At 41.5% G+C, this 12,899-nt stretch overlaps 1 protein-coding gene across 2 annotated transcripts in view; it reads left to right on the top strand.

The window, feature by feature from the left end:
* CTDSPL2 (CTD small phosphatase like 2) overlaps positions 1-12,899 on the top strand; it is an 82,309-nt gene that overhangs the window by 32,076 nt on the left and 37,334 nt on the right. Inside the window, exons 3-4 of one of the 2 annotated variants that reach the window (XM_018053825.1) lie at positions 10,504-10,642; positions 12,214-12,360. In XM_018053825.1, the coding sequence (XP_017909314.1) occupies positions 10,504-10,642; positions 12,214-12,360 (286 nt within the window). Of the gene's footprint in view, positions 1-10,503; positions 10,643-12,210; positions 12,361-12,899 lie in introns of both variants that reach the window. The other variant, XM_018053824.1, reaches the window with a different exon arrangement.

Genomic DNA, 12,899 nt, shown 5'->3' with positions numbered 1-12,899 from the left:
CATCTCTGGTAATACTATTTGCCTTGAGATTTACTCAGCCTGATAATGATAACCACACAGCTTTCTTTCTTACCATTTGCCTGGTACACCTTTCCCCACCATATGTATTTGTATTTAAATTGGCTTGTTTATTTACATTTAATGTAGTTATTAATATGGTTCAGTTTAAAGTTTCCCATCTTGTAATTTATTCTGTATTTATCCCATTTGTTATTTTTTACTCTGTTTTATCTTGCCTTCTTTTTGATGAACTAGTTATCTTTAGAATTCCACTTTATCTCCTATGTTGACTTTTAACAATTAATTTTATGGGGTATAATGAAACACAGTAAGACACACTGATTTAAATTATATGTTTTCATGAATTTTAACAATTATACGCCCATGACCAAAAAGTATTCTTGGAGTATTGCAGACCATCTCACAGCATCATCCTAGACAACTGTTGACCTTCTGTTATTATAGATTGTATGAATCTTCTTTAAAGTTACCTATGCATATAACATGTCTTGCTTCCTTCATTCAGCATAAAGTTTTTGGATTCATTTGTTACTGCATGTGTCTGTAATTTATCCCCTCTCTCTCCTGTGCCCCAAACAGTGTCCATTGTGTGAGCACACCACATATCACAGGACTTCCCAGGTGGTGCTAGTGGTAAGGAACCTGCCTGCTAATGCAGGAAACATGAGAGACGCAAGTTCAGTCCCTGGGTCGGGAAGATCCCCTGGAGGAGGGCATGGCAACCCGCTCCAGTGTTCTTGCCTAGAGAAGACAGCGGACAGAGGGCCCTGGCCGGCTGCTGTCCATGGGGTCGCAGAGTCGAGCACGGCTGAAGTGGCTTGGCACTCACGCGCCACATACCGTGATTTGTTATCCACTTGAGTTGTTTCTGGGTTTTGGCTATTGTGAATGAAGTTGCTATGAATATTTATGTTTTGAATCCATGTGTGGCCATTTGTTTAAGTTAAACCTGGGTGAATAACTAAGATTGATATTGTTGGATTATATGATAGATACATATAATGTAACATTATTGAGATGTGATTCACATGGCCTAAAACTCACCCATTTAAGACATAGGTTCAGTAGCCTTTAGTATATGCACAGAGTTATGCAGTCGTTACCACAGTTAATTTTAAACCATTTATATCCTTCCCTGAAGAAACTCTGTACCCTTTGACTGCCACTTGTCAGCTCTCCCTTCCAGCTCAAATTTTCTCCCCATTTGTTGGGCGTGATTTTTTACATTTTGTCTTGTGAATTCATTAGTGGTCCCTCTTGAGCAAGTGGTTCTTAAACTTTTTGAACTTAGGATCCTTTACAATCTTATGAATTATTGGAAACCCTAAAGAACTTTTTGTTTATGGGGGTAATATCTATCTGTATCTCAGATAGTAACAGGAATTTTGAAAATATCAAAATTTTAATTCTAAACCCATTACACGTTGGTACAATTAATATTTTAACTATTTTCTAAAGACGAAGAGGGAGTTAGTGGGAAACAGGACAGTATGCACGGTTCTAGGGCCCTCTTTTTCTTCTGATATTCTCTCTTTCTCCACGTTTATTTCTGGCTGTACTGGCTCTTGGTCGCTGTGCAGGGCTCTCTGGCTGCGACAAGGGGCTGCCCTCTAGTTGGGTGTGGGCCTCCCACTGCAGTGGCCTCTTGTGGTGAGGAGCATGGGCTCTGGGCTCGAGGGCTTCAGAAGCTGCCGCCTGTGGGCTCGAGGGCTCGGGCTCGGCAGCTGTGGTGCTTTGCAACCAGGGGTCGAACCCGTGCCCCGCACGTTGCAAGGCAGCTTTCTTAAACCGCCGGACCAGCAAGGAAGTCTTATAGACCTCTTGAACGGTTGCTTCACAGAACGTAGCTTGTGGTTGTCTTTGATACACAAAAAGGAAATTACACAGGTATTTAGAAAGCGGAAGAGTCTTTTAGTACACTTTTTAGATAATTGCAGCTTTTATACCAAAACTTGACAAGTGGTGTGATACCTTAAGTTCTTGTTCCAATATTGACTTTGAAAGCTCTACAGTGATCTTTTTATTGGTCTGTCCTGCACTTGGAATGAATCTTTTTACCTACATATGATTTTGTAACATCATGCACTGTTTTTTTGGTTGCGAAAATAATGGTTCACTTTATCATGTAAATCTTCCACATATGTATCCACATTGACATATTTCATTATTTATTTAATGTTTAGAAATCACATTTCTAAACAACCCCACTGATCTCAATAGAACAATATTGGGAAACTCTTGAGATTAATAATGCCTTGTCCAAGGTTCCTAAAATCCCAGTTTTTACCTGAATGCTCAAATTTTATTGTTGGCAACAAAAAGTGTATTCGTTTTTGTTGAGTTGCTTTGTTCATTTTTCAGAAAATAATCTACTTCAAGTAAAGATAGTTTTCTATCAGAAAAAGTGATCTACACTTGATCTTAGCCAAAAGGCCAAGAAGCGATCAAAAAAGTGATCTCATTCAGCTCACAACTCAACAGTCAGTCAGATGCTTTTCCTCAGGACAGCTGTGGAAGCACAGTATACCGCAGAAGCGCTGTGTGTGCCTCCCGTCTTGTCACGTAGAATTTAGCACCTGTCTAAGGGCTGAGATGCAGTTAGTTTCACGGCTTCGTCAGGGACGTTCTCAAGTATAGCTGACTTTTTCCCCGTGCGAGTGCATGGCTGTGAAAAATGCAATAACCTTGGGTGCCCACGTTTTGATTTGTGCTAAGGTGGCAGTAATCATAAGCCTTTTTTTTATTTTGCATAGTCATCACAGACATTGACACAAGTTATTCCAGGATAAACTGAGATGCAAAAAACTAATTCACTTGTGTTTGTTACCTTGCATTCATGGTGAAGAAGACCTTTGATGATTAGTTGATACTAGTGTCAGATACGGAGAAGGCAGTGGCACCCCACTCCAGTACTCTTGCCTGGAAAATCCCATGGACGGACGAGCCTGGTGGGCTGCAGTCCATGGGGTCGCTGAGAGTCGCACACGACTGAAGCGACTCAGCAGCAGCAGCAGCAGTATCAGATGAGTGCAGGTCACACACCGGTGCCAACTCATCTTCTGTTTTTACCGTTAAGGCTTCCGGTGATGGGCTTCATCACTAGAAAGGGGAAGCGTCTGCTTCTTTCTGTCTTCTTGCCTGCTGGCCTGTCTGTCTGTGTCTGCCGTCGCTGCGCGCAGGCGTCCTCCAGCTGTGGCGGGAGGGCCGGTCTCCGTTGCGGCCCTTGGGCCTCTCATGGTGGTGGCTTCTCCTCTTGCACGGTACAGGCTCTAGCGCTCAGTCATTGCAGCAGACGAGCTTAGTTGCTCCACGGCACGTGGGATCTTCCCGGATCAGTATCGAGCCAGTTTCCTGCGTTGGCAGGTGGACTCTTAGTCACTGGGCCACCAGGAAAGCCTCTGCTTGTTTCTTTTACTGACTTTGATTGAGTAGGTTTTCAGCACTAACTACTGTGTAAGAGTTTGTAAGTCTCTCATAAGTATATACCTTGTTTCAACCAAAGCAATATAACAAACTTATTTTCTGAGACACTTCATTGGGTTTTGTAATTTAAGCTTGAAAGGCTATAACTATTTTGGCTTTTAAAGATCTCATCGTGTACATCTAAAGTATTGTTTCCTTTTTAAAAACTGAATGATTGTTTTCAAATGACAGGACAGCTGAATTGGCACTATAATTCTATTTGAATATGTTCTGTTGCATAAGACAGTTTTGCAGCCAAAGGGACGCTAACTTTATCTTATTTTCATTTGTAATTTACAATTGCATCTAGTTTCCTTGGAGTGCATTTCTCCCTTTCATGAGCTATAGCATTCCATGTCAGCTTCATGACTAGGAGTAGCGAACTGGAATCACAGATCACCCAGCTCCCTTTTTCAATCCAATAATCTGTTCTTGATTATAAATTATAATTTTTTTAAAGAATTACTAAATTCTAAAATAACTTTAGAGTAAGTTTTAAAGACCAAATTTAATAATATTGCAAAGCAAAACAATGAGAGTACCTTTATTGTGTTTCCATATATATGTAGAGAGAGAAGAAACTCTGAGACTTCAGAGTACTTTATTGGATTATAATGAGGCTGCAGAAATTGTAGCAGGTATCAGCGTTGAAGACAGCTAGAAAGAACATATTAGAACTGTTGAACACAGAGATCTTTTGAATTTACTCATGTTTGCCTTAGTGGTATCCATTCCTTATTGCAGATTTAGAATCTCATCTGGTATTATTTCTTTTATGCCTGCTGCTGCTAAGTCGCGTCAGTCGTGTCCAACTCTGTGCGACCCCATAGACGGCAGCCCACCAGGCTTCACTGTCCTGGGATTCTCCAGGCAAGAACACTGGAGTGGGTTGCCATTTCCTTCTCCAATGCAGGAAAGTGAAAAGTGAAAGCGAAGTCGCTCAGTTGTGTCCAACTCTTAGCGACCCCATGGACTGCAGCCCACCAGGCTCCTCCATCCGTGGGATTTTCCAGGCAAGAGCACTGGAGTGGGGTGCCATTGCCTTCTCTGTTCTTTTATGCCTAGATAATGTCATTGGTTATTTCTTACCAGCTAAAAATGAATTCTGTCAGCTTTTCTCAGAATGTCTTTAAAGTGAGCAGTTTTTGGAGTCTGTGTCTCTCTCACCGGTCTTCGCTGTGGTGCGTCCGTCCTGAGCCGGTCGCCGCCGCTCGCCCTTGCCCGTCTTGCACAGGGCCTGTGTGTGCTCGGTGCGTTCAGTGCTTTCCGCAGTCCTCTGGCTGCTGTCTGTAGTCGCTTTTTGGCAGATGCCACATGAAGCGGACACAGAAACGATATTCTGAGCTCTGTGCTTTAAGACCACTTTTACTGCATATGATATCCTTGTCTCACAGTTTCTCTTCTTGATTTTTAAAAGTGTTATTCCATTTTCTTCCAGCATTAAATGCACTGCTTTCAAAGTTTGATGATAGTCTAATTTTCTCTTTTTAAACAAACATTTTTCCTTGTTTTCCAAAGAATTTTTTTTCTTTAAATTCTGGCAAGTTTAGGGTCTGTCTTGTCGTTTTTCTGGGTGGGCGGCTGTGGTCCAACAGTGCACTCTCAGAGCCTCCTGGCAGCCCAGTGGTTAGGTTACAGCTGTGAGCTCTCCCTGTCGGAAGCCCTGGATTCAGTCCCTGGTGTGGGCCTTGAAGACTGTGAAGCTGAGTCGCACAGACCAAAACACAGAGCAAAGCAGGGCGCGTGCGCTCCTGGAGTGGACCCTCGGGTGTGCGTGTGCGGAGAGCTCTGCGATGCTCGTTCTTGCACCGCGGTCTTGGCCTTGGTTTCCTGCTCAGGGACTGCTGTTTTCTGTTTGTGGGATCTTCCTTAGTATCTGTTGCATTTTGATGTCTTAAACTCCCCTCCCCCCAATCTGACCTTCTAAATGTCATAAAGGCACACAGTCTGTCCTATTTACTAACTTTCATGTCTGTCCTAGTCTTCATTTCTAGAATGTTTTCCTCTTTTATTTCTGTTTTGTTCTGTCTCCTCATTCATGAGCTTTTCTAACTCTGATGTGTGTGCCATATCACTTTCTTAATGTCTTTTGTCAGTTTTGAAATAAAGGTATAATTTCAATCTGTTCTCTTAATGCATTTTGGGGGGTTTCACCACAGGGCTCTTAGCTTCTTGACCAGCGATCAGCCCCCCACCCCGTGCAGTGGAACCCTGCAGTCTTAGCCCCTGGACAGCCAGGGAGGGCTCTCTCACACCTGTTATCCTGAGCCGCTTTCTTTCACTTCTCCTGTGTTTCACTATGGGCTTCCCGGGTGGCTCAGTGGTAAAGAGTCTGCCTGCAAATGCAGGAGACACAGCTTGGATCCCTGGGTTGGGAAGGTCCCTGGAGAGGGAAATGGCAGCCCACTCCAGTCTTCTTGCCTGGGACAGCGCATGGACAGAGGAGCCTGGCGGCTACAGTCCACGGAGTTGCAAGAGAGGGACAGACTTAGCTACTAAGCAACATTTTATTGCAATGATTTTGTGTGGAATTTGAGATCTATGCTTTCTTTTCTCTCATTCTTACATGAGTTTTTCTAAATTTTTAGAATGTATGGTTCAGGGTATCTTTTCTAATCAATTTTGATGTTTTTGAATAGTGTTAAAAATACAGTGATTGCTTTTTGAGTTTTATATATGTTTATCCCTCTTTGTTTTTGTTTAGTTGATAAGTTGTGTCTGACTCTTTTGCCACCCAATGGACTGTAGCGCGCCAGGCTCCTCTGTCCATGGAATTCTCCAGACAAGAATTCTGGAGTGGGTATTCCATTTCCTTTTCCAGGGGATATTCCTGTCCCAGGGGATATTCCCGTCCCAGGGATTGAGCCTGAGTCTCTTGCTTGGCTGGTGGATTCTTTACCACTGAGCCACCTAGGAAGCCTTCTTTGTCCCTATTCATTGTTCATCTGGAACTTTCCTTTGCTTTTCTGTTGTGCCTTTTTCTGCAGGGAAACTTCGACTCCATTCGTAGCAGCTCCCCCCATGCAGCCCTGTTCTGTAAGGGAGCTGTAGCTGGTCAGCGCCAAGAGCTCCTGGGAGCTGCGCTGCTACCATTTCCGTCGTGGATCCCTTGCTACTGGATTGAGCAGCAGCCCCTCTGCCCTGTTTCATCTGCAGCCATCAGATTGGCCTGCCATGCTCTCCTTTGAGTACCTACCCTCTTAGCAGCTTGGGGTGGCTTCTCCTGGCCTCAGATGGGTCCCATTCTGTCTTGCATTGCTCTACTTTCTTCAACACTGATAAAGATGATTCCTTCGGTATTACGGCTGCTGGTTTGTCCTCATCGGCTTGGAGTTTGGGGGAGAGACCTTGTTTCCTGGTTTCGTTATAAGTGTGCTGTTGGGTTTTTGTTGCTTCTTTAGTTCTCTGTATTTCCTTTGGGATTCAGAGATTTAGAATGCTACCTTCCCAAGACTTTACCCTTAAAAGCGTGTCTTAGAGGCAACTTCGAAAAATGCAGATTCCAGAGAAGACATTTTAGGGTTATTAAAAAAATTTTAAATAACCTGTACAGTAATGTAGAAATGTTATTTTTCCTAGTTCCTCTTCTAAAACTCATCGTATATCCAAAAATGTCCCCAAATTATATACATGAGTGTTTAAGAAAGATGAGGATTTGGTGACAAATTTCAGAATCGGAGCTTCATCAGACATTTAAATGCATTATTCTGAAGAATAGAATATTATTGTCAGTGACTGCAGAAGTCTATCCCTGGCCCTACTAGTTTTCTGTTTCTCTTTAGAGAGGTAAGCTAACGTATCTGCATGTATTCTCCGCTGGCCACAGTGCAGTGTCTCTGCTGGGTGTGTGGCGCCTCCACACTGACAGTCAGCTCATGTGCGGTTGAGTCGCTCAGTCGTGTCCAGCTCTTTTGCGACCCCATGGACTGTAGCCCACCAGGCTCCTCTGTCCATGGGATTTCCCAGGCAAGAATACTGGAGTGAGTTGCCGTTTCCTTCTCCAGGGGATCTTCCTGACCCAGGGATCAAACCCGCGTCTCCTTCGTTGCAGGTGGACTCTTACCAGTGAGCTGCCGAGGGTGCCTGTTAGCGCTTACACGTTGATCTTGATATATATTGATAAATAGGGAAATAGTTCAATATAACATGAGTGGATTTTGGTTTATATATGATTTTTTACAAACTGGACAAGGGATCCCTGAATAATGGTGGTAGAATTTTATGCTACACACAGTTTTTATTTAAAAGTAGTGACCTGTATCAGGGACTCCCTCCTGAAGAGGGAACCCCCTCGTCTGTCACGGACTCTTCTTCTCATCGGGCAGTTTGCATGTCCTTTCGTGTCCATTTTTGCAGTCTTCCTGCCTTAAAGCTCCACTTGTCGGCTCCCATAACCCTTTGTTTCTGCTTGTTTTAAATCCCTTTTACTAAACCCTGAGGTAGCATCTTAGCTGCTCTTAGCTGCTTGCCTGGGGTGTCCAGGTCATTTCCGGAAGTCCCCATCATCGGTTGTCTTGGTGCCGTGGCTACAGATCTGCAGCGGCTTTGGCTCATCTGCCTCCCATGTGCCCTTCTCTACCCTCGTGGACCCGTTTTTCCCCGTAACCCTTGTTATTTTTAGGGTTGCAGAGTGAGAATTTCCCAGGAACGCATGTATGTATTTACATAGAGCAGATGTACTAAGAGACTTCTTCAGGAAGACGCTGGAGCTTAAGAGTCGTGAGTGGAATAAGGCTTTGCAGCATTATTTCTGTTCTTGAGGACTTTATGAAAAGAGCCCCTATAGCTTTCTTGTGGTGAAGATCCAGTGTTTCGGGTTTGAGGCTTCCTGGTCATCATTTTTAAGTGCAGGGGAATAGTAAGCAGCAGAGGAATCACATTGTGCATCACTGACACGCTATTTTGTGCTAAGGAGCTTGTCGTGGTGAGCCTACATAAAATTAGGGAAACTGGTGAGAAAAGTAGAATTCTGTATTGAGTGATATTTGCAGTTTTACCTTTTTTTCATTTTGATCCAGATAGGGAATTGTGGAATGATAATTTTGGCTATTTGCAATCCCAAAGATTGTTTCAGAGACAGTAAAGTAATATCCAACTTTTAGAAAATGCACAATAGTATATTATTATTTGCTGTGGAAAAATCTAATCCTTATCAGAAGATTTCAGGTATTGAAACAGCAAGAAATTATAGGCCAGTATTATAGTAATGTAAGAAAATTGCTCATGTAGGAGATGACTGGAAGAATTGTACTAATGACAAAAAATGGAGGTACAGATGGAAAAAATCCAGGTTATTGCATGGAGTATACTATTTTAGTCAGTAATGGAGATCTTCCTTAATTTATGGAAGCGTTATGTCCTGATAAACCCATTGTAAATTGAAAATTTTTTAAGTTGAAAATGCACTTAATACACTTACCCTACCTGACATCATAGCTTATGCTAGCCTACCTTTAACATGCTTGGAACACTTTTTAAGTGTTACATATCTTATTTAACGTATTGAATACTGTACTGGAAGTGAAAATGGCTGTATGGATACAGAATGGTTGCGAGTGATCGAGATCAAGTGTCTGGCTGTAGCCTGGCACCACGTGAGAGTGGAGTGCCTGCACATGGCTGGCCTGGGGAGAGGCAGGCTTCAAAGCACAGTTTCTGCTGCGTGTCATGAATCACTTTCACATTCTGACCTGTGAAAGTCAGAAAATCTTTAAGGGAAACTGTCATAGCTGTGTATTACAGAATAGTGTAAACTGGCGATGTGGATTTGCCCCCTGCGTAAGGAAACTAATAGAGAACTTTGTTAGAGAATAGACTCCTTAGTGTTGATTGGGACCTTTTGAGGATTGAGGTTGGCATAGATGGATGGCGGTGGACAGGCCCTGTTATTTTTATGTCATTTTTGGTGATACGTGATATGCCAGCAGATTCCAGTCGGGTTCACTCAAGGAAACGGCCCCTGCTCTCTTGAGTGGCTGTGAGGTGTTTGTGTCGTGCGATGCCGGCGATGGGTTTGTGTTGTGTGATGCTGGCCATGGGTTTGTGTTGTGTGATGCCGGCGATGGCTGCTCTCGTGGCTCTTGCCAGAGTTTATTCTGTGTTTTCTTCTGTTGTTAGATATTTCTGTTTGTTTCTCCTTGATACGAAAAAAAGAGAGTAAAGCAATTAACAACATATTTTATCTTCTTAAAAACCTGAGAGAAGCGACATATATTAGTTTCAGGCATATAGCCTGACTCAGTATTGTATACATTGCAACACGGTCACCACAGTAAGTTGAATTAATAACTGCCACCATTCTTGGTTGCAGGTTTTTCTTGTGTCAAACCTTTTAAGGTTCACTCTTAGGGGCACTTTCACCCATGCAGCGCGGCATTGTAAGCACAGCCGCTGCGCTGCGCGCCGTGCCCCCGGGACCTGGGGTGTTGTGTGGCCCTGTGTGCCTTTCGATAATGCTCACCAGCCGTTTCGTTCACCCCACCTCCCTGCCTCAGGCAGCCACCAGTCTGTCCTCTGTGAGCTTGGTGGGGTTTTTTTTGTTTTTTGTTTTTTAATTCTACATGTAAGTGAGATCATATGTTATAAGTCTCTCTCTGTCTTTTTCACTTAATGAAATGCCCTTTTAGGCTCATCCATGCTGTCACCAGTGACAGGAGTTCATTTTTTATGGCTGAATAATATTCCACTGTTTGTGTACATGCGTCTGTATTCACTGAGTTATTTATAATAGCCAAGATACGGACACAACCTGAGTGTCCATCAGTTGATAACAGATGACATTGGCTATTGTAAATAATGTAGTGAACATATTTTATCGTTTTAAAAGTGTGTAACATGTGGAGAATTCCCTGGTGGCATAGTGGTTAGGACTTGGCGCCTGCATCACTGTGGCCTAGGTGCAGCCCCTGACTGGGGAGCTAAGTCGCACAGAGCGGCAAAAAAAATGTAAGGCAGAAAGAATGCAACCTATTTAGCAGAATGACTCTGTTCAATGCATGCTTTTTCTTCTTATATCTTAAGGAAGAGAGAGAAAATCCTTCAAAACGGAGTAGAATTGAACGCGATATAGATAACAACCTGATCACATCAACACCAAGAGCAGGAGAAAAGCCTAACAAACAGCTATCTCGAGTAAGACGGAAAAGTCAAGTAAATGGAGGTTTGTTGATGTTTACCTGGTGCTTTATTAGGTGTAAGCAGAGGTCACTTGATGTTTTTTCCTTTGTTTTAAAAAAATCTACTTTGAGCAGTTTCTGCCTTTTTATAATCTGTGTATTAAGTATGAATACCATGAAGTAAATTGAAATTTACCTCCCTAATGTCCATCTACTTTGATGAGTTAAAGTGACAGTTAAAGGCAGAGCAACCAGCTTTATACTGTTTGGCAAGAAAATATGTATGAAATTTCTTAAAGCAGTAATAATTTTTATTATGAATGATAATATATATGAGTAATATATATTATTATATATAATATATTATGAATAATATAATAAAGTTTTTGAAATGTGTATAAGGAATTTGTTTCTGGATTTTGAAATTTCAAAGCTCAGAGGCAGCTTGGAGCTCTCGGGTCAGTGTTTCTCCAGTAGGGGTGTCTCTGTCTGCCAGTGGGTATTTTTCCGTGTCTGGAGACCTTTTGGTTTGCCGCAGCCTGTGGAGAGGTTGCTGCTTGCATCTGGCAGGTAAAGGTCAGGATACTGTTAAACGCCATGCAGTGCACTGGACATCCCATAACAGAGAATTATCCAGCCCGAAGCCAGTAGTGTTACTGTTAATAAACCCTCTTCTGGGTCAGTACCAACACCAAAAAGGAGCAGAAGAGAAAGCTTGAGCAGCACTTTAGAGCATGGAGTGCTGCCTTTTAACAAATGCGATTTTAAACACAGCAGTAGTAATCATTCCTCAATCTCCTTCCTCTTTTTTTATATGATTTTTTTTTCTCAACTTCTTTCCTCTTAATGCAGTGACTTATCTCTAGAATTGACCATCAGGGAGGAAAGGGATAGACAAGTTAGCAGACCTCTAGCAAAGAAAGAAGGGAAGAAATGGGGTAAAGTTGTGGAGGGTTGAGGATGATTTATTTAAACGTTTCTAACTATGTTTTCCCAAAACCCAGTAAACATTTCATTTATAAGAAACTTGGGGAAAAACCTGGTTATTCTCTGCAAGCACTCTGAAGTGGTGCCGCAGCATCCGTAAGTGACGTCTGATGCTGCTGTGCGTGTAGTCTTTTTCTGTATAGATAGTCTTCAGTAAGACTGGTTGCCTCTATTTTTTAGCTGTTATTTTTTAGACATAGAAATAGAGGGTAAATTTTGTGAAGTAGACAGCATCCCAAAATGTAAATAAACCAAGGCAGAATCTTTACATTTATGTTTTTCATATTGTAACTTGCTTGCTTTACTTACAAAGAGTTTGTTTCATTTTCTTTTAAACAATGTTGAATTTAAGGCTTCCAGACTATATAATTCCAAATATAAATCTACATTGTAAAAACTCAGTAAATTAGCATTTACAAAGCATTATAAATAAATTTATTATAAAGATCATTTGATTTGCAAGTGACTTACCTCAAGATTTCTTTAAACAATAAGGTTTTTAAAATTAATCTTAGTCAATTTTCATTGTTTTGAGGGAAAAAGTTTCTTAATGAATGGTTTAGAACACATTTGTGAAAGTCATGTTTTCTAGATTGCGACCTTTTCCTTTTCGTTTCTTTCTCAGAAGCTGGCGGCTATGAAATGACAAACCAGCACGTGAAGCAGAATGGGAAGCTAGAAGAGAGCCCTTCCTCTGGCAGCCCTCCAAGGACGACGTTGTTGGGGACCATATTTTCTCCTGTCTTCAACTTTTTTTCACCAGCAAATAAAAATGGTAAATATAAATCACTAACCATAATTTGGGTTTAAAAATTGTTTTTTTGGTTTTTTAAAAGGTCTGGGGTTTTTTGGCATATTTTTGTTAGCATCTTTTGTTTGTTTTCAGCTTCATTAAAAATATACAGTTTCTAAAACGTACTTTTTTTTGTAGTGACTGAAATAAATGTAGGTTATGTTTAGTTTTGTGTAAGTTAATGAACTCTGCTTTAACTGTCTGAAAAGCTAGATGATAAACTTAGGGCTGGAGGGAAAGTATTCTTTTTTATGTGTTAGAATGATTTTTGCATCTTTAGAGTATGTACAGGAGAGAATTGAGAAGCATTTTCTATATTCTAGAGATCAGTGAAGTAGAATTTGTTGAATATTTTAAGTGAGTTGAGACCAGGCTATTTTTTGTAATACAATTTATTTTTATTATCATTTGCTTGGTTTTTTTCCCACCTCTGAGAATCCTCAGTTTAGACAAACAGTAAAACTACCCTAATTCAAATGAATTTAAGATTTCCATTGTATAATGCCTTTGCAAAAAAATGG

This window comes from Capra hircus, chromosome 10 (genome assembly GCF_001704415.2).
Source record: "Capra hircus breed San Clemente chromosome 10, ASM170441v1, whole genome shotgun sequence".
Lineage (NCBI taxonomy): Eukaryota > Metazoa > Chordata > Mammalia > Artiodactyla > Bovidae > Capra > Capra hircus.
This window is presented reverse-complemented; position numbering and strand designations above follow the sequence as displayed.